The sequence below is a fragment of the Gavialis gangeticus genome, unplaced genomic scaffold (genome assembly GCF_001723915.1).
Source record: "Gavialis gangeticus isolate Ggan-Ray unplaced genomic scaffold, GavGan_comp1, whole genome shotgun sequence".
NCBI classification, from domain to species: Eukaryota; Metazoa; Chordata; order Crocodylia; family Gavialidae; genus Gavialis; species Gavialis gangeticus.
In genome coordinates, this window is record NW_017729024.1 from 132,954,344 (window position 1) to 132,979,528 (window position 25,185).

Genomic DNA, 25,185 nt, shown 5'->3' on the forward strand with positions numbered 1-25,185 from the left:
TGCTGCTAGGAGTGCCAGGAGCACCATATGGAGGTATGGAGCTCATCCAGCTCAATAGTGCAGGACTTCAGTTTCTGGCACTGTATTGTGGGTGGGAATGCATGTATACATGATGGGAAGGGCAGGAGACAGCCAACCCTGCCCATCCCATCTGCAGCTCTTAACTACAGGGCCAGGACCTATGTGACACAGCATGAAGCCAGCCCAGCCTGGTGGCACACTAGGAGTACCAGAAACTGTGAGAAGTCTGGTGCCATCAGGCTGGGCCAGCTCTGTGCTTCCATGTGGTGCTCTTGGTACTCCAGCTGGGAGCAGCATGTGGAAGCACAGAGCCAAAGTCCCACAGAGTGGGGCCATCACCATCAGTTCACCTCCCTTCCTGTTCTCACCCGAATTTCCACCTTTCAGATGGAGGGTGCACAGGGGAATAGCTGCAGTGTTGTCAGGGCAGAAGCCTCCGCTAGGCAGGAACATGGCAGAGAAGAGTGGGGCAAATCAGGTTGGGGTTGGTCACATCATGACCAGAGCCTGAGCTGCTTGGTGCTGCACCCAGTGCCTCCTGCCACTAGCATCTTGTCAGGTAGTAGCCGCTTAAGTTTCAGAGAAGCCCTGTGGGCCAGAAGTGGCCCAGCAGGCTGGATCCAGCTGGTGGGCCATATTCTGTGCACCCTTGTTCGAGTCAATGCATGCACTTGTCATGCAAGGTTTGGCATACCTTCTGGTCCCGTTAGCAAGCCTTTAGGAACATCTGTGACTAGGCTCTTCTAAAGTTGTCAACTAGCCCTTGTACTTCTTTACAAGGGATCAGGGTAGAAGCAGAAGGCTGAGATGTGCTAGAAAAAAAAAGAATTAGCAGGCATACCAACCTCAAGAACTCTCAGGTATTTGTAGATATCCTTCACATATTCACTGCAGAGATTTGGGTCAGAACCATCATCTGCATCTACATCAAGCAACACATCAGAAAAGGCTTGACACAGTATTTCCTCTACTGGCATACATCCAGATGTTTCCATTGGGGTTGGGGATAGAGGCTGCAACTACAGAGAAAGGAGTTTATATACAAAATAAATTAAAGGTCATGCTGTTTGTTCATCCATTAGCATTTGGTGATCAGGCCTTTAAAACAGAGTTTGACAGATAGTGTACAAACAGACAAGTTAGAGAAAAAGGAGGCAGGTGACACCAATATTCAGAGCAGACCAGTTACTAGATATCCCAACATTTTGGGATATGTAGGACAGCTGTTCAGCCCTTACCAGCTAGTGACAAGCTACTATTTCCAGAACAGCTGTAGACATATGAGATGGTCATCAGTATTTCCTGCCAGTCTGTCCTTGATTTTTCTTTGGGAGAAATATTTCTACACTGATTGAGTTAGTTGCACAGAGCTACAGCAGCATATCATTGTGTGTCTGGGATCTTACAATAGGGCACACAAGCAGCAATTAAACTGGAGTAAACAAGCAGGCTGTTCCCAAGCCAGTAGTACTACTTCAATGAAGCACTCTGGCAAAGGAGTTTTCCCCCCTACCTATAGTTTCCCCTAGGAGGAGGTACACAACAGAAGCCAGGATGTGCTCCAAGTTTATGGGCAGCCTTTAGTTAGCCACTGAACTGACAGCAGCATTTGGTATATGCATTTCTACACTGAAACAGTTGAAGGAAAAGGAGATCTGCATTACAACAGCTTCAACCCAGTAAAGCCTCAATTACTGGAGGTCAGACATTTCATCTGGTCTCCCCTATGGGCTAGGTCATGAAATGAGAGTGCCTGTTTGCACTGGCTTAGGGTTTCAGCTTGCCCAATACTTTGGGAAGGGAACATTAGTACTTGTTTAGGTGGCCTGGCCCTAGGACAGCAATTCTCAACTAGGGTGTTACAGCACCCTGGGGAACCTCAAGATCCTTTCTAGGGTACCATACAACATCAGTACCATTAGGTGTGCAATGACGATTCACATGGTAAGCTCCAAGAAGTTTGTTGCGTGATGGATTCCTATTTGATTTGGGGGGGGTTCCCCCAAGTTCTCTGCAACAGAAGAACTGCTGTATTATTTTTCTAATTTTCACCTCATTTTTGACTTGGACTCTAGGCACCCTGTGGAAAATGTCAGCTCTGAAAAGGTTGGACTTAATATTGGGTGGGCCTACAGAGGAAGAAGCAAGACAGAGAAGACAAGAGACAAAAAGCCTCAGTTGCTTGCTCTGGGGAAGGCTTTTTTAAGTGAGAGCTTGGCCTGCCCAAGCCCCATGTCACCTGCAGGCAGGGTGCTACATTACTTCAGAACACAAGAGGGAAGACTAGAGATGGAGGCGCTCAGGTCCCACTAATGGCTAGAGTACTTTGGAAGAAGCCACCATTAAACTGGCATTATGTGCCACTGAATTCACTTTCCTGCTTCCCCAAGGGAAGGGGAGCAGAGCTGGAAGGTGCAGACCGAGCAGGTCACAGCCCCCCCCCCCCCTTATTTCCTTGATGCCATACCTGCCCTGGCACACAGATGGGTATCTTGGCAGGTTCCTGGACCTGCTCCTCTTCCTTCAGAGGCTCAGCAGTGCCCTCCACAGCTTTTGCAGCTTTCCTGGCAGCAGGCTTGTCCTCAGCTGTAGGCTTGACTTCCTGCCCAGTAGGAGAGGGTAGTTAGCCGAGGAGCCCCCCCCCCCACACTACCTGAAGCAAACCTAGCACCCCCCATCTGCAGAGCAGAGCCCCCCCAGGGCCGGCTGGGCCGGGGATGCACGAGGTCCTGCAGGCAGCATCCCCTCCCCCCACAAAAATTTACCTTCTTGAGGGCAGCTTTAGGCTGTGGCTCCTCGGACACGCGGTTGCCGATATCCCCCAGGGCCCTGCGGGGCCGCAGGCCGGGCTTGGACGCGGCACCCCCTAGCTTGGCGCTCGCCGCCGCCGCCCCACTGGCCTTGGGCTTGTTCTCGGCGTTGACCCTCATGTTGTTCTGCGGAGAGACGAGGCGCCCTGAGCAACTGCGGGGCAGCGCGGGACGCCCCCCGAAGGGCTGCCCCAGCTCACCACCCCGCTACCTACCCTGGTGACCCGCAGCGCCATGACTCCACACACCGCCACCACCAGCCCCAGCTACGGCCGCAGGTTTAAAACTCGCACTGGGCTCCGCTCATTGGCTGCTCCCCTCCCTCCTCATTGGCAGCTCGACGTTCCACCCCCAATGCGTTGCCGCAGAAACCGAGCTCTGATTCTTCCAGAAGTTCGAAAATGGGGCGGGGCACGGAAGTGGGGCGGGCTGTTGGTACCACGGGACGCGGGGGCGGGGAGGGAGGCGCGGCCTGGGCCTGGGCCTTGTGCTTGGTGTGGGGGGGGCGGTTGACTGTCTCCAGCGGAGTGGTGTCCTGCGCCTGCGCGGCCCTACAGCCTGGGGCGTCCCATGCCCGGCTGAGCCTCTGCGCAGCTCTGTCCCCTCGTCTGCTTGGGCCTGGTGGCCCTATAAAGCTGCCAGTGTCTGCTCCTGCCAGGGGTTGCATAGCCACCGAGCTGGCCAGCAGGTCACCCGCTGGGTCGAGCTAAGCGAGACGATTTTGTCAAAGCATCTGGATGATTGTGGGGGGAGGATGTGCAGAAAGACAGGATGATAAGTAAGGCATGTAGGTACGGGTATGTTTATGCAGATCAGGTTTTAGGGAAATATCCAATAGTGAGAAATTGATGACATAATCTGTAAACAGCCAGTAGCAATAGTACAAATACTGAATAAGAAAGAGAGAAAAGGTACAAAGAACAAAGGGTTCTCTGGGAGCAAAGGGTTGGATCGCTAGGCCTGTGCTTTTCAACTGCTGTGCCACATGAATTTGGGACTAACGAGAAGAAAGTTCTGTAGCCTCCTTGTGCTAACGAACAAGCCGCATCAGCGAGCTATTCATAGAAGACTGATGCATGTGTTGGTTGGGGGTGGGGGAGGCAGAGAACCAGCCAAGCAGAAGGAAATTCAGCTGCACGTGTTGGCTGTGGGGGATGCGCAGTTTGTGAGCCTCTGAACAGCTGTGCCACGGAGTTTTGCCATGGCAATGAGCTCATAAGTATGGGGACAGGGAATGCCTTAATAGGTGTGCCATGGAAAAAATGTTAATGTGTGTTTTGGGCTGGAAAAGTTTGGGAAACTGCTATCCTATGCCTCTGAATAGTCCAACAAGGCTCTGGTCTATCTGAACAGGATAGGAGCAAGATAACTAGTACATTTCCTAGGATAAAATTGTGTTATCTGCTAAATAAACCTACATTAAATGGAGTGGAAACTCCCATCTCTCAAGCATTCTTTCTCTCAACAACCCACTGGTTTCCTAATCCAAGGTTTTGGGGTAACACAGGTTGACTGTTAGAAAATTATACTGCAGCTCAGTCTGTACTTCCCAAGAGAGCATGAAATACCAAAGTGGGAGCATGTAGTAGGTGGTTTTTAAAATAATTGCTTCCGCATTAACTGCTGCCTGGATCTTCTGGTTGATTAGCAGCGTCCACAGGGTCCAGTTCTTTCATAATATCACATGCATGATGATTGGGGAGAACATTTGGTAACTCACCCTTCTAAGATCTGACCAAGCTTGGAAGTTGGCAGGTTCTAGCCTGTATAAGAGGAATGATGTGGGAAATTAGTTGCATTTTTTTTATTTCCAGCTGCATTCAAGGGATATCCAGCCATGTTGGGACCCAAGGACATTCAAGAACATTTGTTTTTAATTTGTTAGGAACTTCTGAGCCAGTTTCAGTCTCTGAGTGAAGGGAGGACACCAAGATGACTGCTGTCTGAGAGCCAAAGTCTGTGACTTATTTGTGTAGATGCATAGGATAATTTCAGGTGGTCAGAGCAACAGTAAGAGCTCAGATACTGGTGGGAGGATCCAGGGATGGCTGAAAAATGAAGCGGGAGGGATCTGGGTTACACAGAAAGTGAACATGGGAGGAAAAGAGGTGAGAGCAGAATTTCTTTGCTATGGCCATAGCAGAGGGGTCAAGACGTGGCTTTTGAGAGGAGCAGAATCGTGAGCCGCCTGGTGAGCCCAAACCACCTGTCCACCCATGCCTATCTTGCACACAAGCCCCAGTTCAGTGTGCAAGAAAGGGGACAGATTCCATGCTGATGTGCAGTTCTATAACACATGCCCTGTGCATCAGTGTCTTGCACTCTGCAGTGTTTGGTGCTGTTAAATGTTTGTGTCCCCATGCTTTTCATTGCATATCTTCTGACTGTGGAAGTTGATTGCAGCTGGATTGCCCAGATGTTTTGCCTTTGTTTGATCACAGATGGGGGTCTGGAGTGACAGTGGTATGCCAACCCTGAACTGTTTATCAGTACACCTGTAACAATCTGGGGAAGTTTTTACAGGGTGATAGCAATACACTTTGGGCCCGTTGTTGCCCCTCTGGATGTTTTAGTACTCAAAGGCAGACCAAAGCTTACACAGGTGTTGTTCTCCTTTTATTAATGTTCTGAGTCTGCAGCTCTGTTTTATCATACTGTATCCCCATCATTCAGTGATCATAGTCTTGGTCTGAATTTTTTGTGGGGTAGGAGGATCAGCTGTAAAAGATGGCTTTAGCTGGTTCATGCAGTGCTGACTTTTTTGTTTCCTGTTGCTGGCCAGAAAAAGCCAGCTCCTAAATACTCACCTCTGTATATTGCTGTCTCTTGGTCACTGCTGCCAGAAAAAAGTATCTGTCAATTGCAGTTGCAGATTACCACACTTCAGAGCACAAGGAGGTGCCAGGGAAAAGATGTTGGTCCTAGATCATTTCTGTTCACCACTCTCAGAGAAGAAACAAATTATTTCACAATGCCCCATGGAAGTGAGCAGAGGGTGATGCAATGAGCTGTGGTGCTACAAGCCATAGGTTATATCCCTGCAAAGCTTTGCATCTTTTTTGTTTTAGTACAGTGCCACTGTGTGTGCAGGCTGTTTCTGTATCTGTATGGGAGTTGACTGCTGTTTCTAAGTACGAGGTCATGCTCTTAAGTTAGGCTAATGTGATATATTAAATAAGATATTAACAGAAAACTTCTGATCAATCAGCTTTCAATGGAAAAATGGCTTTCAAGACAGTGAACCTTTTCACTAATGTCTGCTTTACATAGGAGATTTCAGCTTTCCATTAAAAATAACCTTCGTCCGAGGACAGTAACATTTTGATTTGGATCCACCGCTGCACTAGCTTATGGGAGTTTGTATTTCTGTTGTTTTGTGTTCACGTTCTCCATAGGAGGAGGGAGAAAATAATTTGTGGGGGGGTTAGCGCGCATGTGCATGTGTTGCCCCCCTCCCCAGTGGGAAAGTCTGCAGAGGAAGGGGCCAGGGGGAGAAAGCGGGAGCCCGGGATCGGGGCCCCTTCCCATGCTTGGGGTCATTGCCCAGTGCTGGCACCCCCCTCCGCGCTAACCGATCTGCCGCCTCCCCAGCCCTGCACCGCCTGGGGGGGCCAGAGCGGGGCCAGCCTTGGCTGCACCGCCAGGCTGGAGAGGATGGAGCCCTCGGGACCCCTGTGCCCACTCCGAGTTGTCACTGTTCTGCTGTTGCTGCTGGGGCAGGTCCGGCACAGCCAGGGCAGGGCACGGGGCACAGGACGTGGGACAAAGCCGTGTCTTGTCCCGGGCCATGGGGAGGAGGAAGCTTCTGCCACTGCATGCACCCAGGAGGCATGGGGGCTGTGTGTGGCCTGGATCAGCACGGGGCAGGGCGGGCTGCTGCTGTGGGCTGGGGCTGTATTGGGCTGTTCCTGGAGAGGGCTGGGCTGTGCTAAGGCTGGGACAGGTTGTGGGGTAATTGGAGCCTAGCAGCTCATCCAGGGGCGTGGACAAGCAGCTCCTGCCACCACGTGCACCGCAGGGAAGTCTTGGGGAGAATGTTCCCCTCCCTTGGCTCCCCCATGCTGCTGGGCTCTGATTGCCCCATGACCTGGCCCAGCTGGGACCCCATTCATGGTGCATGCAGCCCTGGCTAGGCTGGGTCGTGGGACAATCAGAGCTCGGCAGCTCCGCCAGAGGTGTGGTGCCGAGGAGCCAAGGTGGGGGCACATGGCCCTGATCTTTGGATGGGGCAAGGGCAGGCTGTACCTGTGGGCTGGGTTCTGCTCCCTGCCTCTGCTCCTCACTGCAGCTGCTTTGAAAGTGGCGCGGCATGGCACCATGTGCCTTGCTGCCCAGTCCGCCCAGCACTGGGATGCACATAGCACTGCACTGCTTTCAAAGCAGCTGCAGCAAGGCACAGAGGCAGGGAGCAGAGCCCAGCTTGCAGCTGCAGCCTGCCCTTGCCCTTTGCAAAGATCAGGGGGCCACGTAGCCCACCCCCTCTTGGCTCCCCAGCACTGCCCTGCTGGAGGAGCTGCTGGGCTCTGACTGTCCCACAACCCAGCCTGGACAGGACCCCATTCACTGTGAATGGGGCCCCGGCCGGGCTGGGTCATGGGACAATCCCCGCAGTGCAGCAGGGAGCGAGGCAGGTGTAGGAGTGAATGATTCGCCCCTGCCCTTACCTCACTCCCTCTTGCACTATGGGGGTCTCGATCTGCCCCTCCCACACCCCCCACCCCCAGCCCAGGCAGTCATAAAAAAATCAGATTGAAAGAAATTTACCTGCCTGCTGAGCCAGCTGTGACCCTGGCTGTGCAGGGTATCTGAGCGTGCACACCACTCCTGCCCTGCAGCAGCAGCCTGTGGCTGGGCTCCTGTCTAGCCATACCTGCTGCCCTGCATATGGGGGGCTGAGCCCTTTTAGCGCCCCCCTCTTCTGCCTATGACATTTTCCTACTTGGCCAGATTACATCTCTCCTGATGCACCACAGTCTGGGATTCCTACGACGCACTGCCTTTTCTCTCCAAAAGGGAATTTGGTGCTTATGGGACATAAGACTATGAGACACCAGAAGAACAGCTTCTTTGAGACACTACAGCAGCATTTGCAGAAGATTGCATTGCAATTCTGAAATGAAAATGCATCATTATGAACTTTTCAGGAAAACAGATTTCATCTTCTAACCAGCTCAAATGTTAACCTGTTATAATCCAACTCAATGTTCACCTGCTGCTATTTCAAAGACTTCAAAAGGCAGAAACTAGGATTATTTAGTCTGAAGAAGAAAAGATTGAGGGTGGTTTGATAATAGCCTTCTAATACCTGAGGGGTGATTAAGAGGATGGAGATGGGCTTTTCCCTGTGGCTGTAGGGGACAGGATGAGGAACAATGGCCTCAAGATGCAGTAGAGGAAATTTAAGTTGGATATTAGAAAGAACTTTCTGACTATGAGGATGGTCAATCATTGGAATAGGCTACCTAGAGATGTTGTAGAGCATCCATATGTGGAAATTTTCCAGAGCAGGTTAGACAGACACTTGGCTGAGATGGTTTAGTCAGGGATGATTCTGCCTTGAGCAAGCGGCTGGAATAGATGACCTCATGACATCTCTTTCAGCCCTACTTTCCTATAAAAAGAAAGCCTTAAGACAAGAGTGCTAAGAAAGAAATGAGAATCCTAACTTTCACACAGTATCCAAAAAAAGGAGCATCTTCAAAAGCCCTGCTTTAGACATTATGGGGAAGGGTTATGGAGCAGTTACTCAAAAGCAGGAAGATCCTAGAGGGTAATTTGATCATGCCTGATAGAGCTGCTGAGGTGGCATACAGTGACTGTAATTGCATAGACCATCACAAAATATGTTTGTTCATTCCAAAGGCAGAACTTAAGCCTACACAAAAAGAGGGATATAAGGGGTATGATTTTTTTTCTGTATATGGACAAAGACAAGAAGAAATAACCAGTGAGACACTTTACTGTGGAGCTGACTAATTAGCTCTGCACTGAAGCATCACTGTCTACATGGGCAGTGCTATTAGGCCACAGTTAGCTAATTCACTCCGCTGTAGGATAGTACTGCCCAACATAAGTACTACCCTACACTGACCCAGGTGCCAGAGCAGGCACAGCATTTGGGGTGCACTGACCCAGGTGCCAGAACAAAGGGGAAGCGGTTGTGAGACAAGGCTGTGGAAAGCCAGAGTGCCAGAGAGGGTGCAGAGAGCCAGACAGACTGAACAACATCCGGGATAACAGCGAGGCTTGGGGCGTGGTAAAGGTGGTTGGAGCCATGCATAGCCCATAAGGCTGGGGTGCACCAAATCACACAGTACAAAACAGGAGCTAGGATACAACAGAGCACCGTGTCCAAGGGGATAAACGGCAGCCTCCCTTTTTATTTTTATATATAGTCAAGACGCGGCGGGTGAGAATGAGGGTGCTTTGAGACTAACTTGGCATGGCAGGGGGCGCTAGGGGAGATCACAGCTGCCCCAAGACCCTGTGCTGTGACAGCTATAATTTAAAAAAAAGCATTTTTATGTGTTATGGTACAGACAAACAAACAGCTAGAAGTGTGTACTACTAACAAATGTAAAACCTCATATAACATTTAAAAAATCTACTTGTACACATACATACCAATAAGGGACCAGAATATATGTATTTTTAAATTCAGAAGTCAAGATGCACTACATGAGATTAATGAAAAATAAATTTATTTTTTTGCTGCATGGTATATACATATTACTTTCTGCCAAATGTACAAATTAAACCAGTTTCATCCTTGAAACTGCACCTAAAAACAGTGTTTCATTGCATCTACCTACATAGATATCAGATTACTACAAGAACACCAAAATACTTATAAAATATAATTCAATGGACTTAATTTTTCAAGCTACAAATAATTGCCTTTTATGTAATGCTTGATCTCACAGTGAAATATGCATTCTTTCATAAAATATATGAATTTGTGAAATTGACAATATGGGTTCTGCTTAATGCATCTCTGACTTTGATGCTATGGGCTAGCATAATTAACACACACTTAGCTGAGAAACTCAATGCTTGTTAAGACTCAGGCTAACAAACAAGTTAGCAGGCCCTGTTATAGGTGACAAGTCTGTGTTATTTGATCAATTAACATACCTTCTGATATCCTGGCATGTTTTAGGATTTGTCCTGATTAGGGTTTAAGGCATGAAACATACATCCAGAACACCTTAATGAACTTTGAAAGTGATTTTTTTTTTCAGCTGTGTTGGATTTAGTTGAACTTACGTGACTGAAAAAATGCACCATTGGGTAACTGTTTCCTGTGCTACAATCTTGATCATGCTGTGTAAAAGGGGCCTGATATACATGGTTTGAAAGACAGCTTGAATAGTCTGAAAACACAATATTCCTCCTAAAGCTAGGTTTATACAAAAGTCATGATCACAATGCTATAGCTCCTTCAATTAGACCCTTCCAAAAACTGAACAAGGCATGTATTTCTAATGGAAAAAAAGCAAGCAGGAAAGTCCTGTCCCTTTTGCAGATAGGAGTAAGAAAACATCCAATACTATCAATATCATGTAAAACTGAAACAGGCATTTTGTTACTATACAGCCAGGAAATAAAAAAAAATCCAGAATACATCCAGAACTGTATTGGGTCCCCAGTACTATCAGGATCAAGATCTTGTGTATATTCAGTCATGTCATATTTATCTATTGGAGTCAGGTAGCATAATTTAAAAGGTTTTTCTGACCACAAGCACACCGTATAAAAGCAGTTCAAGCCTGCACAACTTAGTCTACTTCAGTGCTATTGAGACAAAAAGAAGTGCCATGGAAATGGCATGAAACCCCTTTTTTTTTTAAATACATAAAATGGAAATTAATACGGAAGGCATAGTAAGCTGATTGCAAGATATGTCATTTACCAAACGAGACTTTAAATGTTCTTTCCTCAATCTGAAGTTGCTGCAGTGTCATTGTGTACTAAATTCCTCTGATACTAATTAACGTCTGTTAAACTCCAGATACTTTTTCCTCTGTGTTCAGAGAAGCTGACAGGCCAAAGTAAAGATACTGAAAATAATGCAGAAGGAACAACTCAGGTATATTAACTACTAAGCAACTACCAAATTTGAAAGGTGAATGTTAAGTGTTTTTACAGAAGAAAATAAAAAGTGTAAGTATGGGATTGCAAAATTAACAGCTTGAAGGATGCCCATTTCAATTGCTCAGGACCCAATACAATAGCTTTGTCTTCTATACCATGTATATGCACTTAAATGGCATTCTTCCCTCTAGCCCATTTTTATGGGTCTTTTTAAATTAGTAGATCTCAAAGCACTTCAGTTTGCACAGTATCTTAGGAATCTGCAAAGTCCCATAGTAGCTGTATGGGCCAGAGCCCTATCTTTCTTAGGGCTGTACAGTGGTGTACCCCACATTTTCTTAAGTGAGTTAACAGGGATATACTCTCAAACTGGATTAACATATCACTGTGATACACTTTTTTAAACAACTAGATGACAGCTGTAGGATAGCACCACCCATAATGGCAAGCCTTTTTTTTGGCTTGAAAAAGTGACTCTTTACATTAATATAAAAAGAGTTTGAGTTGAGCTAGTACTGCTGGTCCTGAATAATGAACTACTTTACTCTCTGCATTTAGATAGTGTCTAAGAGAAGCAAGCAGTTTATAGATGGTGAGCACTTTACTGACAGCTTATTCTGCTGTTTCTCCTATGCACTTTTCTTACACGCTGATTTCAATTATGTAATGTACCTTGGCACAATACCTAGATACTCTATCTTTCTATTTAATGCTATAAAAACACATACAAAGCATATGTACGAATTACAGGCTCTTCCCCTTCTTAATACGGTGACTACTTATCTAATAGATCAAGTGAAATATTCTGCTTTTTGGAGAAAAACATCACTGGGGGAAGAAGTGGTTAGGTTGTTTTTCAATGATGAAAAACTTTACATTTGAAACAAGACTTCCACTTGCAATTGTTCATAAACAAGCATAAAATATTTATTTTACACAGTGGTTCAATTTGACTTTTCAGTCTCCCCAATAAGCAAGAACACAAAGTAGTATGGGAGTACTGGGCTTATTCCTTATAAAAATCAGATACTTTGATGTAAATTTAAAATGGTAGCATTTATTTGCTTTGATGTAGTAAAATTATGTTTAGAAATTAGTTTTATATACAGAGACTGAATAAATATAAAATTGTATATTTCTATCTGTACCTAACAAACCCTGGAAAAAGTGAGACTCCATATTGTTTAATTTGTATTTTTCATAATAATGTATACACTTTCACATACAAGAAGAGTCTTCAAAGATGTTTTAAGGGAAAAAAGTGCAGTTTGGAGCTGATCTGGCTTCTACTGCAACCTACATGATTCTCATTTCCTGTGGATTTTGACCTGCAAAAAAAAGGTCGTTGTGTTCCACTTTAAGAACATGTATGCAATATATCTGTGCTCATCCACACACATAGTAAGATTTCTGTTTAATAAACACCACAAAGTATTTCAGATTTCCATTATTTCCACATATACAGGAAGTGTTCTAGTCCATCTTAATTCCTTTAAAAAGAGCATCTTGATCCAATTTTAAAGATACTAAACCTTTAAAAAAATCATATATATATAGTACATTTGTTTCTGTACATGTATGTGCAAATTCCCGACAAAATAATACAAATATTGAATCCTACAGTTTAAATTCTTTACATCCCGTTAGTGAACATGATGCCATATCACATGATATAAGTGCCATCTTTGTAGTATTTCATGGATTCCATTTGTTGTGTCATTGCAAGGACATCATGAAACCCTGTACTGAGGCCAGACATGTGTTGAAAATAAGCTTCCTTCTCCACCTGCACAGTTAGATTGTTCACTCCAGCATCTTTCAGAATTGCTGTTACCTGAGTATTAAAAAAAATATCAGTATTAAATCTCTTGTCATTGCAATTCATTATTTTACTCTGGTACTAGACAATGGTTACCAATAGGACAAAAGATCACATCAATTTCTGTACAAACTTTTAATGTTCATATGATCACAGACATTTTCCAGCTAGACAGTCAGGAATATGTTCAAAGTGAACACTTTTTTGCTTTCAAATAAAACCCACTGGGTGCATCTATACGTGAGTTAATTCAATGCAATAAACTCTGGCACATTGTACCAGAGCATGTTGTTCCTGGGTGTGCTGTTTGAATATGCACCTGGGTAGGTGGGGGTGGGGTCACCCTGCTGGATGGACTGGGGGTGCTCTGGCTGTGTTGCAGAGTGGGTGGCTGGGGCATGAGGGTGCTTCAGTGTGGGGCTACCTGGCAGGCAGCCCCTGCAATGAGGCACCCTCATGCCCCAGCCAGCCCTGTCAATGTTGATACATGTGCTGCTGCACAGGAAATAACTCTGCAGTTGGATAGTACTTGTAAATACAAGTACTATCCTACAGTGGAGTTTATTAGTTTACTGCAGCCTAACAGAGCCACATGTGAAGGCACAGAGGGCTTCACTGCAGAGCTAATTAGGCAGCACCTCAGAAAGCATCTTGTGTAGACACATGCACTAAGAGCTACTTATGGTGTGTTTAAAGGTGTTTTCTGTTTTTACCACAGAGAGGTGAATATTATCTCCATTTTATGGATGGGCAAACCTTGATAGACACACCAAATGATTCCTCTAGTATAGAGATACAAGGTACTGGTAAAGCCAGGACTAGAAGTGGATCTCCTGATTTCTAAGCTAGTCTTACTTGCAGTTCTATACTTATTTACTGCCCTATTCTCTTTTCAGAGCAAGACATTTATTACAACCTTTAGCAGAGCCAGTGATAAAGGATTTTCTCACTAGAATTTCTGCAGGTTTCAGCCAGCTCCCTAGGTAAATAACTTCCAGAATAAGGGTAACTGCACATTCAGAAGTCACTGGGTTTAATAAAGTAATAGTACGGGAGAACCATGACCACACAGGTCACCTATAAAGCAAGATAAAAGAACTGGCTGATCTATATTCAATGTTAAAAACCTACTTATAGGATAAGAGCAGAAAGAGGTGGGACAGAGTAATATTGACAAAGGCTGTCCTGAGATATCAGTTAGTAACTGTAAATCCAACTGCAAAACAGCCTCAAACTTAGGTTTATGATGAAATAGGGTTACCCAGTAAAGGGTGAAACAGAAACAGATGACAACTGATGTTGTGTGGTTACCTGCTGTATAATCCTCTGTTCCATCACATCTGACATCACCTGTACATGTATAGTACCTGCCACAACGCTAGCAGAGTGACACCAAAAATGAGGATCTCTGTAAGATATGACACCATCTATTTTTGGGATCTGTGAAAAAAAGATTAGCAGTGAGAATTTCCTCCCTCAGCCCTATATACTTTAACTTTGACTTTCTGCCAATTCAAAGAGCTGCTGGTAGCAATTATTTCATGCAGTAGACAAAATTATTATACAGCAAAATAAATTTATTCATTTTAACCTATTTAGAGATTTGGAAATTTGACCCATAATTGGAAAAAGTTTGAGGACCACTGTACTAGGGTTAAAATATTGCTGATCCAGCTTTTACAAGAACAGTTGTGTCTAATCATTAATTGTGTTCAGTATTATTTAGCTCCCCTTCATTATGTTGGACAGATCCAGAGTTACCAGAAGTATTCTAGGACTGAGATATGTGCAAAAGCAAAAGGCACCACCTGGCTGTCACTGCAATTCAAACAGTTTTCACAAAATTAAATTACTCCAAACTTCCATGCATCTAAGCCAGCTGAGTCCAGACAAGCAATGTAGGATACTCAAGTGTGCAAGGTAGTGATGGAGACGGATTATTTGAACACAACTACTAAATAAGATTTTCAAAAAAAATCATACACCTAGGATGCTGATGTCCATGTATAAGCACATGCCAACGTATAAGAAAAAGTTCCAGTTCTGACCTTTTCTAAAGCAATATGCAGATCCTTCTCATGTTCTGGAGGGAGCCTCAATAATAGTACTTGACAGGCATCTTTTAACAGTGGGATAACACTGAGAAAAATTAACGTAGCAATAAAAAGGGAGCAGAGTGGATCAGCAACCAGCCATCCAAACTGCTGAATAAATATTGTGGATACAATCACGCCAACACTACCAAGGGTGTCTGCCAACACATGTAGAAACACACCTGAAATCAAAGCAATATGTTAAGTGACATACATCCAGATACTTATCAGCAACACTTGGACTGCACAGCATTTGTATCCAAGATTTCCCCAGGATTTATGGTAGGCAGTCAAAGTAGTCATACTGCTGGTAGATACTGATACATCAGACTTATTTTTTTGTATTTGTGATGTGATTTTACAAGCAGATCCCAAACTAAAGCTATTGTCATTAATATTTTGTTTCCTTTTAATTAAAACCAAGATAAATATCTATACCAGGGCAAAGTCCAGGCCACAGGCTGAAATGAAGCCTGTGCTGGACTCCATTTTCCAGAAGCCCCTGCCCATGTGCCTGTGGCTGGTTTCCATGGAGACCCCAGCAGCAGTGGAGCCCTTATGGCAGGGGGCCAGGGTTTGCATGGAGACTGGCCCCAGCAGGACTGGCAGGGCACGCGGCTGAGCAGGGAGCTGCTCCAGGGCCAGGATTTTGCAGTGGTGACAGCATGATCTCGAGCTGGGACAGAACTGTGATCTACTGCCAGCATGCCGGGTAGGGGCATGCAGGCATCAGACCGTGGCGCTGTCACTGCTGAAGATCTTAGCCCTGGCTTTGGAGCAGCTCCCTGCCAAGCCGTGTGCCAAGCCAGCGCTGCTGGGGCTGGTCTCCATGGAAAGCCTGGCCCCGTGCTGTCATGGCTCTGCCACTGCTGGGGTGTTCATGTAGTATTCTCAAATAGCTGTGATATTAATGGCAACTGAGAAATCAGGATTACCAATTGTGGAAGTAGTGACAGGGTAAGCAAGTGTTACAGAAAATTCAAAATTTATAAATAAAATTTGAATGCTGTCAAATAAAGCAACTGTCTGTATTTAAACTTGCCATTAATTAAAATAACCAACTAAAAAGAATAAAAGTATTCTGATGCTTACTCTTGGGCCAGGAAAAACATTTTACATGTTAAAAAAAATTTCCCGCAAGACTTTTATATGCCAAACATTTATAAAATACATTTTATATTGGATCACTTTCCTCAGTTAACTGGAAGCTCTTGGTTACAGTGAGAGGTAATGATACAGTCATATAATGTTCTTATTTTGAGTTAGTTTGTTCTTTAGCAGAACTGAAAAAGAAAACACTGCTACTCTGAGATTTTTTTCCAGGCTATAATTTTGAATCATAATGAACCAGGGGCATATCTGAGTAAGAGTTTAAAATCAAGACAGTTAAAACACTGTTCTTCTACTCTCCATTCGTTTCCCATTGTTCTTATGCTGTTATATGCCAAATGAAAGTTGACAACAAGCTCTTTGTAGTAAGAACCTTGGATTTAATTTCTTCTACAGAATACCTAGAAGAGTTGTGGACACTATAAACAAAATTATAGATCAAATAATTTAAACAAGGAAGTGCCTCCAATATTGATACTATTATCAGCCTGGGAATTTTAAGTGCAAGAGTTGTGAGACTAGTGTCCCAACATATGGTTTATTTTAAAATTATTTTTGGCTTGAAGAAACTGTTTAAAAAGCTCCCTTTATACTGCATAAATACATGCCTAGAGAACGATATTTGGGGAGAAAGCAAAAACCGTGCACAGAAAATAATCTGACATAAATTGAGCGGGTCAAGGAGATAATTGGACTGAAATTGTACTTACCTCTCATATTTGCATTCATGCCCCCTCCACGGGTATGTCCGTGACTGTGACTGTGCCCATGGTCATTATGGGAATGACCATGTCCATGACTGTGACCATGTCCATGGCCATGGTGTGAATGGCTGTGATCATGTGACTGACAGCCTCCTCGAGAAGCCCCATGGCTGTGGGCATGGCTAAAGGCACAGATACCAACAAGGTTTACAATCAGCCCTCCAACTGAGACTGGCTAGGAGAGGGAGGAAGGAAAATAACTTTAATTTTACTATTTCTTCTGAAGCTAAACTGGCTTGTTAGGAAACAGAAATAGTTAAACAGAAAAAAAAGCCATAAAGCTTTTGTGGTATTTCTACTGCACTTAACACCAACAAAAGGACTTCCATACTGCTGACTGCTCAGAAGTAAAATTTCTAAGTTTTTTTTAAATGACTTTTCCTCTCAAAAATCTAGTACCAGCAAATCGGGGAAATAGTAGCCTCTCTGCTTTCAGCAAAGTGGAACCAAATTTCTCCTTTAAGAAAAAATGCTCTGGGAATAAAGTGCAAGTTTTTCCTCAACGCTCCAGAGTGATTTTACCAAAAAGTATGCAACAGAAATGCTTAGGACCAGCACACTCATCTTCATACTTTGAGGTAGGGTCTTTTTTCTCCAATTAGGTGTAAGAGGTGCTTCGCAGACTGGAATACAGATCTCTCTCTGCTATCGAATGAAGAGACTGGGAAACCAAGGAGAGAAAAAAATAGCTAGGAAGGAGACAGCAGAACTGTACCCATCCACCTCCTGGCAGAGGTCAGAGCATTAGGAAGGTCTCTTTTGGAGCTCACAAACACAAAAGCTGATCTTGTGAAGGAAGCAGTAAGCGGCAATGATGTTTTTAAGATAAACCTTAATCCAGCAGTGTTTGTCTTTTATACTGCTTACATTCCACTAGCTAGAAGCTGTGTCCACATTGTAGCCAGGGACGAGGGGAGGGGAGTGCTGGCAGTGATGCAGGCCCAGCTTCCAACTGTCCAGCCTCAGCACAGATGTGGGCAGAGGCAAAGCCTACCAGCTGCACAGGCCAGGTCAGGAGCTCTGCAGGCTTTATGTTGCTGACCCTCAGTCTATAAAGTACTTTTCTACCCAGACTTCTACCTGATCTCTTGAAACACCTCATGTTATGGTGGACTAGGGAGAAAGAGACTAGAAGCTAAAATTGCAAATTAACTCAATGGCAATTACAGATGCATAGATACAGTTGCCAAATTGATTCTAAAATGTAAGTTAAATTAAAAACAAGTTGTATTCACAATTGCACAACATTTTTCAACTGAATATTATAGACAGCACTGAACGTTTCTCTATTCAAAACATTTATGGTAGAAGGCAGGATAGAGGTGCACTGTACATCTTTAAATTTATTAATGGTGTGTTTAATTGTTATATGCAATTTGATAATTAGCTTCAAAATGGCAGCCCAGCCTGAAAGATGCTACTTGTAAAATGCAGAATCTTTGCAGCTCATTTGTATCTTGCTTTCAATTTGAATGTGTGGCATATTACATAAGGTGATAGTGCTTGGGCAGGTCCTCCAGCATCCTAGGATGCTGGACTGCTCTTTTCCCTCCCCTACTTCCTGCAAGAGAACTCTGTGACCCATGCTCGACTCTGCTGCCTATGGGCACAGCAGCAAATGTCATAACTCACCAACCCTCCTCCCTTTCTCCAACCACTCTTTATTAAGGTTGCTTAAGAAGCTATTTAGCACCTCTCTGTGATAGCCAGAGAATAAAGGAACACTCAGATGACCTAACACTGGAAAGAGATGGGGGGGAGCATTTATTCTGAAACCTGCAGGCAGGACATGTACATACATAAATGCATTTCATAAGGACCCTGGACAGTTCAAGCCCCCTCCCCCTCCAACAAGTTCTAACCAGTCTCAGGGATGTGCGCAGGTGTGGGGGGAACAACTCCTTCACCCAAGGTGAACCCAGTTGACTTCTCATTCCCAGCACAGCTGAAGGCATACATTATGGTTCCTGCCAACAGCATTTCATCTCTCCGTGCTGGTGAGCACTGGTGGAACAAGTTCTCAAGGTGCTTCTCACCCTGCCACTCCCACCCAGTAACTTGCCCTGTGAATGTGATGCAGGTCTAATAGAGTGAGTGTATATGACCTGTTGCTTGGTGGAAAAAACATCTGTTAGGGGCCTCAAAGGTGCACCTGTACCCCATCTCATGTCATATTAACACTACATCTCAAAACATTTAAAGACCTGATGTAAGACCAGGTAAACCATACACTTCTTATCAGCTATATTTATTCCCTACCCCTCCACCCCTCATCCTTTGACTACAGCTACATTAATTCCCCTTCCCCCCACCCCTACCTGTTGACCAACCCAGTTTACATTTTAACTGACTGGCTGAGTTGGTCTAATAAAAGTTATCGGATTTACCTAAAGAACTTTGTCTACCTATGTCCTTAGACCAACACAGCTACAACCTACACCCCTTAAGAGCTGATTTGCATTTTGGCAGTCAGCAGTTAGTAACTGTCTACCTGCCTACTTCTACTCTGCAGCATGTCAAGTGAAGATGCCAAGTTTTGCTTTGCTTATTGTAGGCTTAGAGGTGGAAGACTGACATTTACTACAGATCAGCTGCTCTGTGACAAGTCCCCTTAAAACTCACTGTAGTTTACTCATGCATTCATACCATGCCCAAAGTAATTTACTAAGAACAGAATTTAAGATGTAAAATGCACAGGAGGCAAAATTACGTTTTTATCTTTAGATTAGATAGGACTTAACCTTTTAATTCTGTTGTATCCCAGAAAGCAAAGAAACATTTTAAAGTCAGTAAAAACAAAACCTTAATGTTATGTAACCTAGATTCTATTATTTACTTAAATTAATCTTCATTTCAGTTGAAATGGTATTTAACAGTAGTATTTTTTTAAAAAAACAGAATGAAATGCAAGACTTACAGTTAACATGTTTGTATCTATGTCTGGAGGATCTAACAGTCTGGTCACGGACTCCATGAACACGAAGAAAGCTATTACCATTAGAAAAAGGCCATTAATAAATCCAGAGAGAATTTCTACCCGGCCATACCTGAAAGTGAACAAGTGTACATTTTAAACTGAACAACTAACTTTAAAAGAGATCTGAAAGTGTTTTAATCTATTTAGTCCTTCATGCATGAAATATTTTAAGAACAGTTTGATTGTGCACAGTGTTATACAGTTATTTCCTCATCTGTCCTGTAATTAGTTTCTGGTAGCAGTCGCGTTAGGCACTTTCCTATTGCAGCAGGATACTCAGTAGTAGTTTACAGTGGGCATGTGTCTACATATGAAATTAATTCAACTGAATAAACTCTGGTGCAATTTGCAGTGGAGTTTACTGCTCCTGGGTGCCACGTTTACATGTGCACCTGGGACTGCAGAATGTTGAGCTGAGTCGGAGCAGCCCCAGCTGGCAGGGGGCCCAGGAGGTAGGCCTGCCTGCCAGGGGCTGCTCTGACCCAGTTCAACATGCTGTAGAGGAGCTGGCTAGGGCACAAGGGTGCTTCAGTGCGTGGTGAGCCACCAGGCAGCCCCCACACCGAAGCACCCTCATGCCCCAGCCAACCCCAGTGTCTACACGTGCATTGCGGTGGAGCAAACAACACCACCACTGGGTAATACTCATGCTGACAAGTACTATCCTACGGTGGCATTTATTAGTTTACTGCAACCTAATAGAGCTACATATGTAGATGCTGAGACTTTACTGCAGAGCTAATTAAGCAACTCTGCGGTAAACATCACATATAGATGTGCCCAAAGTCAAAATAAAGAGATGGTAGGTAGATAAGAAAGGACAAAAAGGTGACCATGGGTTGACTATTTTCAGGATGAGGTTTAACATTTAGTGATAATATATACTTTAAAAAGTAATTGGATGTACTACAATTCATATTCTCTAAACCAACCAATTGCAACCTTTTCAGGCTGCGGACTGGAATGACCCAACTTAGGTGGGAGGCAAGCATGTGCTAGGACCCACCCACTATAGCAACAGGAGAAGCTCCTGCTGCCTAAGTTTCACATCTGCAGGCTGGATGCCATGGCTCTGTGGGCCAGATCCAGCCCAGAAGCCACAGTGTGCCAACCCCTGATCTAAATTGCCTGGGCTAGGGGTGTCAATCATAACAGCCAGTGGGCTGACTGGCCTGTGGGGCTTCTCACCACAGGGAGGTGCAAGACAGACAGTTCTGTCCTGGGACCTCTGTGTGATCAGAAATCAAAACGTAAGCGTGGAGTTCTTAGGAACTCAAATCAGTTGACAGGCCATATTCCCAAGAAGGGTTATTACCACTGCTGCACATATGTCCCCAAATGTGTTGTTTTTGACTGCTGCTGAAAACTGACAGCAGCTCGCAAGGGGGGTAAAAGGTGAACAGTGACAGCTCTAACCTTCTGGCTGCTGGCAAGTTATATGGACAACCAATTCATTTGACACCCAGATATAGGCAATTTAGCCACAAACTTCCATTGACTTCAGAGACAGCTAAAATTTGCTCATCAGTGGGCACATCTAAAAGATGCTTAATTGTGCCATAAGTGCATGTCTACAAGCATTTGCAGGTAGCAAATTTAAATCGCGATTAGTTACCGCAGAGTAATGGAAGTAGAAATGCCAACTGGGAGCAGAATGTTTTGCAGCATACAAGCTGCGATGATGATCAGGAGATGTTGTCCTTGGCGAACTTGAGGCGGGCAGTGAGGGTGTGCCAGCATCCCTTGAGATGACCAATGGCACACTCCACCAGGGTGCAGATTTAGCCCAGGCACTGATTAAAGTGGGCCTGGTAGGGGTCCACTTGGCTGATATGGGGCCACGAGCCAGGACAGGAGTGGTTAGGCAGGGTCCCTGATGAGGAGGGGCAGGACTACCATGGCATCCATCTGTAGGTCCGGCACCTCTCAGTGCGAATTGTCCACTCTGCACCAGGCCTGGCAGGGCGGAGTTCTGAAACACACGGGCATCATGGGCATTGCCTGCCCTGTCAGCACTCACATGCGCAAAGGCACAGCAGTGGTCCATGACAGCCTGCAGCACCATGGCATGAAAGCCTGGCTGGCTATAGTAAGGCTGGTTGCCATGGGGAGGGCAGGTGATGGGGATGTGGGTCTCATCCAGGGCCCTGATGCATTGGGGGAAACAGGGCACAGAACTCCACCACTACTGCCAGGGGGTCATGCACACGGAGCACCGTGTGCCCCAGCACGTCCTGGAGGGCACCGCACAGCACGTCTAGGATGGCCATCCTGAGAGTGACCTTGCATACCCCAAAGAGATGGCCCATATAGTGGAGGTGGGTGGGAATTGGTCAGTTTGAGCAGGGTGAGGGCCAGCTGGGTGTCCACCCGGAGGGGCAGCTGCATGGTAGCATCCTGCTGCTTCAGGTGTGGCAAGAACTGTTCCAGGAGGTCTTGAAAAGTTGCCTGGATTATCTGGAATGCCTCCAGCCACTGCTCAATATTTCAGGTCTGCTAGCTGATGTGCAGCCACCAGCCCTTGCTGCCCCAGCAGGCCCAGAGGCAGCAGGGCTGGAGACCCGGGAGAGCAAGAGTGGCCCTGGCAGCAGCATTCACCAGCCTGTCATTAGCATCCCTGCCTGGGTCCAGCCAGCTGGATGAGGTCCAGGTGGCAGCTGCGTGTCGGTGGCAGCCCTGGGATGGTATGCTGAGGCTGGGCATGTTTGTTGGGGAGCCAGACAGGCCCAGAAGGCTATGGGCTAGCTGGTAGTCAGCACAGCGGGCCAGCGAGGCCAACATGGTGGTCAGCAGGAGTCTGGGGTGCTGGCCACTGCTGCCAGGGGCAGGGGCTAGAGGAGCCATAGCATGGGGAGGCAGAGGCAGCAAGAAGACAGCTGCCGCATACCGATCCTGCGCTTTGCATACTGCTGCTGACCAGGGTAGTGACCGGCCAGGGAACAGAGAGCAGGGTTGCCTTTTCAAAAGCCTGCAGCCAGAGCCTTGGGCTCCCTCTGGTGGCATCAGGGGCTAATTGTAGGTCTGCAAGAAGTAGCACCAATTTGGTGCTAAGAGCAGCAAATCTGCTGCCATGTCCCTGCATGTGTAGAGACACCTGCCAAGGAGTGTTTACTCACAAGTAGTTTACTTGCAAATAAACTGATCAGATCAAATGCATGTGTAGATGTGCCCAGTGTTGATGATTTCAATGTACATTATACACAAACACAAAAAATTCCCAGTCTCCCCCATGTAAGTCACGTTGACATAATTGCAGTTTTCATATTTATCTTGTATCCGTCATTTTTATGGATAAATCTGACTGATCAGTATTAGCACAATGAGCTCATTTTTGGGAGGGGGAAAAGAAGAAGAAATAACAGAACGCTGAAATAAGTGCCAGGAAAACATTTTGGATTAGAAACATACCCCAAGATTTTGCCTTAAACCTGAGGACCTACAACCAGTGTCTAGCATCCCTTCAAAATAATCTATAAAGACTGTACATACCCATAAGAAAATATACGGGTTGCTTTCCATCTAGTCATCAGAGCTGCAAAAAGCCCCATCACTAAAGCAGAACAATCAAAAAGCATATGAAAGCCATCTGAGATCAGTCCAAGGCTATTGGTCCACACTCCATAGAATAGCTCCACAAAAGTAAAAGCCTAAAATGAAAAGAAAAAAAATAATTCTTGGAATGTGCACTTAAATGAAACTGTGACTATTTTGTGTACGCATTTGGCAAGAAGTCTTTCCACTAGAGTGCTACCAGTTCTTTTAGAAGGTTTCAGGTATCTCTATGCTATTTAACTCTATCCCCCACAAAACAAAATAGTACATCATCCACACTAAGTTTTGAAAGGTCAATTTAAATATAATAGTAGCTTTATAAACCCTCCTAAGCAAACTTTATGCCTATGAAAGTAGAAGTCAAGAAAAAAGTTCTTGTACAAAGTAATCAATATTAACAGAATTGAGAAAGGAAAGCTTCAGGCATACTGCTGTGCCACTAACTGAACTCTGATCTAATCTCTTGGTTTGAAAGGACAATGCAGCTTGCAAGTCCATTTAGTACATACAGGGTATACCTACATGGGTGCTTTACTGGGGAGTTGACCGATTAGCTCCACAGTAAAGTGTCACAGTCTACATGTGTGCTGGTATTAGGGCACAGTAAGCCAACTCTGCTATAAGATAGTACTGTTGGGGACAGTGCTATATGGACAGTGGAGTCGTTAAGTGCGATGAAAAGCACATACAGACAGTGACAGGCTGGGTGGGGCTGTCAGCGGCAATGATCCCTCATGGTTAAGGATGATCATTCCCACGGGTGAAATAAAGGGTTGTAAATGAGTCTGCTGATGGCTAAGAAGGCCAATCCTAGAGTTGCAGACTCTCTGGCAAATGCCACAGGTGGTGGTTAAAGGGAGGGTCAGATCACAGATTTCTTGGCCTTGTTTGCTTTCCTTCTGTTTCTGTAATTTTTCTGCCACTAGGATGAGATATTTTCCTCAAAGAAAGAAGTGCCTTCTTTCACAAAGTTTCATCATGTAGCCCTGCCTAGGGCTAAGTTTTTCCCAATTTGTGGTGTCAATGCCACAACAGTTATTAATGTTTGCCTTGTGGTTGTCCTTGAAGCTTTTCCTCTGGCCCATGTGTATCCTTTGTCTTTGGCCGAGTTGGGAGTATAGCAGTTGTTTTGGTAAACATACATCAGGCATGAGCACACGGTGTCCTGTCTATCACAGTTGATCTTGAAAAAAATCAATGCTTCCATACTGTTAGCATCGGTGAGGACCACTGGCATGTGTGATGATCCTCCCACTTTATGACAAGGATCTTTTGGAGGTAGCGCTGGTGATGACATTCCAGGTTTTCCAGGTGGTCCCTGTAGGTCACCCAAGTTTCACAGCTATAGAGAAGAGTTGGGATTACCACATCCTTATATAATAGGAGCTTTGTTCAAGCCCTGATGTTATGATCGTTGAACATACAATGATACAGTCTTCCAAAGGCTATACTGGATTTCCTTGATGCTGGCTTTCTTTGGGAGATGGCTGCTGAGGTATACAAAATGTTTAATATTTTCCACCTTGTGTCCATCCACAAAGAACTTTGCTGGGGGAGTTGATTGCTCCGGAGTGGGCTGGTGAAGCATCTTTGTTTTTCTGACGTTAAGGGTCAGTCCCAGGCACTGGTATGCTTGACAGAAACAGTTAAAGGCCATTTGTAGGTCCTCCTCTGCATATGCAATGACAGCACAATCATCTGTAACTGAGTTTGAAGTAACTTTGGTTTTGGCATGGAGTTGGAAGAGATTGAAAAAAGGTTCCTGTCCATTCTGTACCTGATGCTGATGCCATGTGACAGATGGTCATGGATAAGCACCTTGATGACCGCAAGGAAGACAGAAAACAGACTCGTTGATATCATGCAGCGCTGCTTGACGCCAGTTTGAATGGCAAAGGGCTCTGTAGTGGAGCCACTACATAGGATGGAAGCAGTCATTTGGTCA

At 45.1% G+C, this 25,185-nt stretch overlaps 2 protein-coding genes across 3 annotated transcripts in view; both read right to left on the reverse strand.

The window, feature by feature from the left end:
• Positions 1-3,139, reverse strand: part of CCNB1 (cyclin B1) — a 10,833-nt gene extending 7,694 nt beyond the window's left edge. Inside the window, exons 1-4 of one of the 2 annotated variants that reach the window (XM_019517753.1) lie at positions 3,047-3,139; positions 2,787-2,957; positions 2,513-2,623; positions 867-1,040 (exon numbers count right to left, since the gene is read on the reverse strand). In XM_019517753.1, the coding sequence (XP_019373298.1) occupies positions 867-1,040; positions 2,513-2,623; positions 2,787-2,957; positions 3,047-3,067 (477 nt within the window). In that variant the 5' untranslated portion in view covers positions 3,068-3,139. Of the gene's footprint in view, positions 1-866; positions 1,041-2,488; positions 2,624-2,786; positions 2,958-3,046 lie in introns of both variants that reach the window. The other variant, XM_019517752.1, reaches the window with a different exon arrangement.
• An 8,192-nt stretch (positions 3,140-11,331) lies between these two features.
• Positions 11,332-25,185, reverse strand: part of SLC30A5 (solute carrier family 30 member 5) — a 37,899-nt gene continuing 24,045 nt past the window's right edge. The window contains exons 11-16 of the mRNA XM_019517754.1: positions 23,178-23,335; positions 19,629-19,758; positions 16,658-16,886; positions 14,793-15,019; positions 14,056-14,184; positions 11,332-12,759 (exon numbers count right to left, since the gene is read on the reverse strand). Of these exons, the coding sequence (XP_019373299.1) occupies positions 12,589-12,759; positions 14,056-14,184; positions 14,793-15,019; positions 16,658-16,886; positions 19,629-19,758; positions 23,178-23,335 (1,044 nt within the window). The 3' untranslated portion in view covers positions 11,332-12,588. The remainder of the gene's footprint in view (positions 12,760-14,055; positions 14,185-14,792; positions 15,020-16,657; positions 16,887-19,628; positions 19,759-23,177; positions 23,336-25,185) is intronic.